General features: G+C 47.1%; 1 protein-coding gene across 6 annotated transcripts in view; it reads left to right on the forward strand.

The window, feature by feature from the left end:
- LOC141786059 (partitioning defective 3 homolog B-like) overlaps window positions 1-5,399 on the forward strand; it is a 152,947-nt gene extending 147,548 nt beyond the window's left edge. For all 6 annotated transcript variants that reach the window (XM_074664760.1, XM_074664762.1, XM_074664761.1 and 3 more), the window contains one exon: window positions 4,156-5,399. In XM_074664760.1, coding sequence (XP_074520861.1) covers window positions 4,156-4,546 — 391 coding nt within the window. In that variant the 3' untranslated portion in view covers window positions 4,547-5,399. The remainder of the gene's footprint in view (window positions 1-4,155) is intronic.
- Window positions 5,400-6,000: the final 601 nt, after the last annotated feature.

Genomic DNA, 6,000 nt, shown 5'->3' on the forward strand with positions numbered 1-6,000 from the left:
TTTCCACTCACCGTTTCCTTGGAGCAGGTGCAGAATAGCCCCATCATTCCCCAAGCCGCCACCACACACTCACCATCCCAGATGGACACACACTTTTTCTTTCACAGATGTAATCAAACACTCTCCCTGCACACATTCAGAAAATTAAAAATGGATGTGATGTTCCCTCTGTCATTGGCTCTCACACACACTCAGAGGGTGGTGGGAGTGTGGTACACGGTGCTGATGTCCTGGAAGTGTGAGTCAGATGTATTACACGGTGTGTTATTACAGCTTTCCACTCTCGCCGTCCCTGTGGTTCACATCACACCCTGCTCCGCCGCTCGATGGAAACCTCAGAGGAACACACACACACACACATTCACACAGATGGGTGTGTGTCTGTCTCTGCCTCTTCTCATTTTAATCCAGTCTTTACCGTCTTCTTCTTGACGTTAATTCAAACCTATTCGTTTGTTTCCACATCGCTCGGGGGAAACATCTCATTTGCATGCAGTTTATTTATTTTATTGGTATTTTGACGTTTCAAAAGCGTGTGTTACACTCCTGACAGCTGAATGAAAACACACCTAGCGTCTGCGTGCGTCTCGTTGTCATGAGTTCCTTTCAAGCTGGATTAGCGCTCTTGGCGGAGCTGCTTTAATTGTCATTAAGTGTGGTTGTACGGCGGCAGGAGTCTGCCATGTTTGGCATGTTTTTTGAGGCGGGGGAAACAACTCTGGAGGGATTTTTCCACCGAAAGTGAAACCAAACTCGCTGTTTTTGGAGCTTTCACCTGATGGTTGTGTAAATTTGTGACTCACTCATACTGGGAGTGTTTTATTTGGATCTCTGAGTTTGAACACATTCCCTTCCCTGCGTCTCCAGGCTGGAGCCAGCTGTGTGACCTCAGGATGAGGAGCTCTGTGTGGGTCAGTGAGGCCCGTGGACCTCCTAATCCCCCAGCTGTTTGGCAGAACACACACACACACACACACACACACAAATGCTTATTGTCGAGTAATAGCTGCAACCCTCCTCACATTATTTCACATTTCTCCTGCTCCTCCAAAATCCTGAACGCTCTCCTCCCTGAGGACGCATAAACGCTCCCATATGAGCAGACAAAAGGCCGGCCCCGCTCACAGCTTCCACCTATGTCATGCAAGGGTCAAAGGTCACCCAGATCCGTGTCGTGTGGCACCACAGGAATTCATGCTCCTTCATTAATCACTGCGTCATCCAGGAAGCAGACAAAGAAGACGCTGAGGCCTGCTTCACACCTGTTAGGAAGGAAAGAAAGCGTACGCTCCTCTCCTTATGTTTCACTTTTCGCTGCACAGGATCCTTTCCCTCTTCCTGTGTTAATTTATTGCCACTTTCCTCTGATTATTACCTCCGAGGAGCTATATTTAGCAGCCTAGCTGAGAATGAGGAGGTGAAACTGTAACTAAGGCATTTAAATAACGGAGTGCATTGAGAGGAGAGGTCGCCGAGGTGACGGCGCGGAGGAGGAAGATGAATATTCACGGGGAAAGATGTGGAAATTGAAGATGGGAGGAGAGGGGGAGGAGGTGGTTCTTGGGTGGCCGTGAGATGCTTTAGGACCCAGGTGTTCCCCTTCCTCTTCCCTTCTCTGCCTCCCCTGGTGGCCTTCAGCGTTTAATCTGGATTAATGAGGAAGTTGACCTTCATCTGTGGCTGCTCGCTGAGCTTTACATGAAGGAATATATCAGCCTCTTCACATCTGCTTCTTCCTGATTCCTTTCCTTCCTATCTTTACGCTTCACCTCCTTCCTTCCTCGTCATCTTCTGCTGAGTGACAAGGCGGTGCTGGTCAGTCCTGGGACCACCTGTGTTTCGTTGTGTTGGGTGGTCAGGCACACACTCTTAAAGAAATCCACCTCAACGCAGGACGAGAATATCCTCATGGGAAGCCCTCTCACACACACACACTCTCACACACACACTGTGGAGCTGTGTGCGACCTAATCTGTGGTGAGTGAGTCGTTCTAATTTGCCAGTCAACAGGTGCTGAGCTGGTCTGGAGGGAGCAGGAGGAGGAGGTGCAGGGATATGGTTGCAGAACAAGGGAGAGGCTCTAAGCTCAGGGCTTCTGTGTAATAACAGCAGCGAGGGTTGGAGGGGGGAGGAAACTCTGATTCCTGCGAGTCACACACATCAAGTCTCCACTCTTTCAGATTTACAGTTGAGGCCAAAATTATTAGCCCTTAAATTATTATTGGCCCTTAAAAGTCAGTTGTGTACTCTTTCTGAGCCACAAATGACATCAGCTACATCCTTTTGCCCAAACAGTTCCAGTTTAGTCTCATCAGCATCAAGCTACTAAAAAACACTGGTGAATGTTTGATTTTATCAAGTTTTATTAATGCTTTCAACCTTAAGAACACAGTTCCCACAGCTAAGCATGGCGGTGCAAGCATCATGCTGTGAGGCTGTTTTGCAGCCTCAGGTACAGGGAGCTTTTTCCAGGTGCATGGCATCATAAAAAATAAAAATATGTTGAGATTCTTGCGTCTTCTAAAAAGACAATGGCCCAAAGCTCACAGAGCCCAGGTCTCAATCCTCAATCCTCAATCCTCAAATGAGAATCTGTGGCATGTGCTTGAAGTGAATGTCCATGTTTGGAAACTACGCAATTTGGACCACCTGGAACAATTTGAATGGAAAAATAAGCCAAAATCTCTCAGGAGATCTGTGCCAACCATCCATCCATCCATTTTCTATACCGCTTATCCTGTTTAGGGTCGCGGGTGGCTGGAGCCTATCCCAGCAATCATTGGGCGAGAGGCAGGGTACACCCTGGACTGGTCGCCAGTCAATCGCAGGGCTGACACATAGACAGACAACCATGCACGCACACACTCACACCTAGGGACAATTTGGTGTGACCAATTAACCTGGTTAGCATGTTTTTGGACTGTGGGAGGAAGCCGGAGTACCCGGAGAGAACCCACGCATGCACGGGGAGAACATGCAAACTCCACACAGAAAGACCCACCGGCCGAGGTGGGGATTTGAACCGGTGACCTTCTTGCTGTGAGGCTGCAGCGCTAACCGTTGCACCACCGTGCAGCCCCTGTGCTAACCAAAGACTGTAAAAAAAAAAAGGACATCAACTTGCTAAGCACGAAGTAAGGTCGCAAAAAAGGTCACAAAATCTGCTCCCCCTGGTGGCTGGATGCAGTAAAGGTAAAAAAATCCACCTTCCCAATCATTCCAGATGGGCTGTGGTCAAACTTTAAAAAATTAATACTCCTTGTAGAAATGTTTCTCACGTCTGATTGTTGTGGTGATTTGAAGATATCATTTGGCTGCCTTCTTCATGTTATTCCTCAGAATCTCAACGTATTTTCATTTTTCATGACGCCACCTGAACGAGGCTCCCTGTAACTGAGGCTGCAAAACAGCCCCACAGCATGATGCTTGCACCGCCATGCTTAGCTGTGGGAACTGTGTTCTTAAGGTTGAAAGCATTGATAAACTTGATATACTCAGGCATTCACCAGTGTTTTTTAGCAGCTTGATGCTGATGAGACTAAACTGGAACTGTGAAGACACAAGGATGTAGCTTATGTCAGTTGTGACATTAAAAATGCTATATGTATATTTAAATGGCCATTTTAATGGAGAAATCAGGAGTTTATCAAGGGGGGCTGATAATTTTGGTCTCAACTGTACCCACTCTCTCCTGACATGTTTGGAAACAGCACATAAGATGGAAAACATTCGAACACACTCCCCCTCTGTCTTTATCTTCCCTCACTTTCTCCCCCGTCCCGTCTCCCCTGAGTCCCGCGTGTCGCCTTTCTCGGGGGTTTAGCCCCTAATCACCCGGAGCTAGTGGGAGGGAACCGGAGACTTCCAGCTGGCTGCCTCGTTACTGCCGACCCCTGAGACACACACACACACATTCCTCCACACACAAGCCAAACACACACTCCGCCCTCATATATGCTTACCAAGGCATTTGCTGTTATCTCTTGGCATCTCTCCATCCACGTCTCCCCCATCACTTGATCCCGCCAAGGCCACGACAGCGGAATAACAGAAGGAGGCTTATGAAGGGGGGGAGTCTGTGGCACCAGTTTAAACCAGTAGGAAGAGTTCTTGAGTCTGGTTCTGGTGCAGTAACTGTCTTGTTGTGTCTTGCAGGAGGGATCCGTATGACTACCCCACACACTCCAGACCAGCCCCTCAGTACCAGGACGTCTCCAGCCGCCTCCCACTCCCACAGTCAGGCACGCAACCCCTCAACACCCGCTACTACCAGTCATCTCCGCTCCCAGGGCAGCAGCAGCAGCAGCAGCAGCACCGTGCAGCCGTGAGGCAGGATGTCCCGCCTTCCCCTGCAGCCGACCGCAGAGGGCGACAGTACTACGAAGCTGCAGGAGGACGAGGAGGAGGAGACGGGTACCGACAGCCCAGTCCTGGACGCTACATCAGCCCAGAGAGGAACCGCATCGCCAGCCCGGAGCGCTACGGATACGGGGATGAACGGCAGCCTGACCCTCGGCGGAAGAACCCCATGATAGGCGCAGTTTGAGGTAGCCAGCCAATCACACGCAGAGTAGAAATAAAGCCAAATCACGCAGGTTGAGTTCTTTAATTTATCTGACCAGGAGAAGGTAAGGCTCAACTTCACAAGCCAAACACTTGTGTGTACATATCCAAACAGCTGCCTGTGTGCTAATGTCTAAACTCTTATTTTGAAAGGATTTTATAAAGTAGAAATATATACGTCTAAGAAATTAATTTAAACCTGTATAGATCAACTCTTTCCCAGCAGACAGGACAGGAAGTCAGCGCTGACTCGCACATTTTTTGCACAAGCTGATCAAACTAAAGGAAGCTTAGCGGGATCACCTTGACCAGCCGGCTCAGGGGAGTCCACAAACAGGAAGAGGAAGTGACGCCCCTTCAAAGTGTCCTCTGGTGCTTGATGTTTTGTCGCTTCGACTTCCTCTACATCCTGCTATCTCTCTGTTGTTGTTTTTCTCCTTTTTGATGTGGAAGATGAATTAAAGTGTATTTGTTGTATAAATCATTAACTGAACATAAAGATGGATGGCGTGTCACCTCAGCATTGCATTGCACAAAAGTGAAACCAAACTTTCTTTGAAAGTTTGGTTTCACTTTACAGGTGTAGCATCATCCATTTTTACCTGCAGCTTGTGTTATAAATACAAAAATGATTATATATGTGATATTTTTGTTTTCTCTTGAATAAATTGTACAAATCTTGATCCAAAAACAAGCACAAATGATATTTTAACCTTTAACACATCTTCTGTTGAAGTCACTGCACTGAAACTAACCCCCCTGGTGGTTTGATTCGGACGTGCTCTCTTTACCAGGAGCAAGATTTTGATACAAATATTTTGCATTAAACATTTTTGAAAGCCTCTGTGTGTGCCGTCCTGATTTATTCACCCTCTTTCTGTCTCATTTAAAGAATTAGCCACACTATGCATATTTAAACTACTCCGTCAAACTATAACAACACCATGAGTCATCACTTTAAAAATTCATTATAAGACTCCGCTTAATTTCTGCGAGCTCAATCTGCAGATAAATTTGCCCTGCGAGATGACTGATAAGAGTAGCCGGCGTTCTGATAATGACTAAATCATCTCCGACAATTAAAGGCCGGGAAATCTCCACTAGAAAATGATTACTGCCCAATTTGCTCTCAGAAATAAAGATGGCACTGATTGGTGGAATTAGAATTGAAATGGGGAATAATTAGAATGTGGAGAAAGCTTTTTTCTATCAGTTAGTGTTTAATTAGCGCCGCGGCCAGCAGGGACCGGGCCTCTGCTGATCCGTCTCATCTCCACATCACTCTGACCGTCTCCTGACTCAGCCAGGCACATGCTTCATCAATTCCCCTGTTTGTTTGTGTCTTATATAACCAAAAAGCAGCAGATGTATAGAGTCAGACGCAGCGTTAGTGATCCCAGCAACAATCTGACTCATAAACAAATGCTTATGATAACA

Source organism: Halichoeres trimaculatus, unplaced genomic scaffold (genome assembly GCF_033239565.1).
Source record: "Halichoeres trimaculatus isolate MK-OKI-2021-1 unplaced genomic scaffold, fHalTri1.1 fHalTri1_scaffold_24, whole genome shotgun sequence".
In the NCBI taxonomy this organism is placed as follows: Eukaryota; Metazoa; Chordata; class Actinopteri; order Labriformes; family Labridae; genus Halichoeres; species Halichoeres trimaculatus.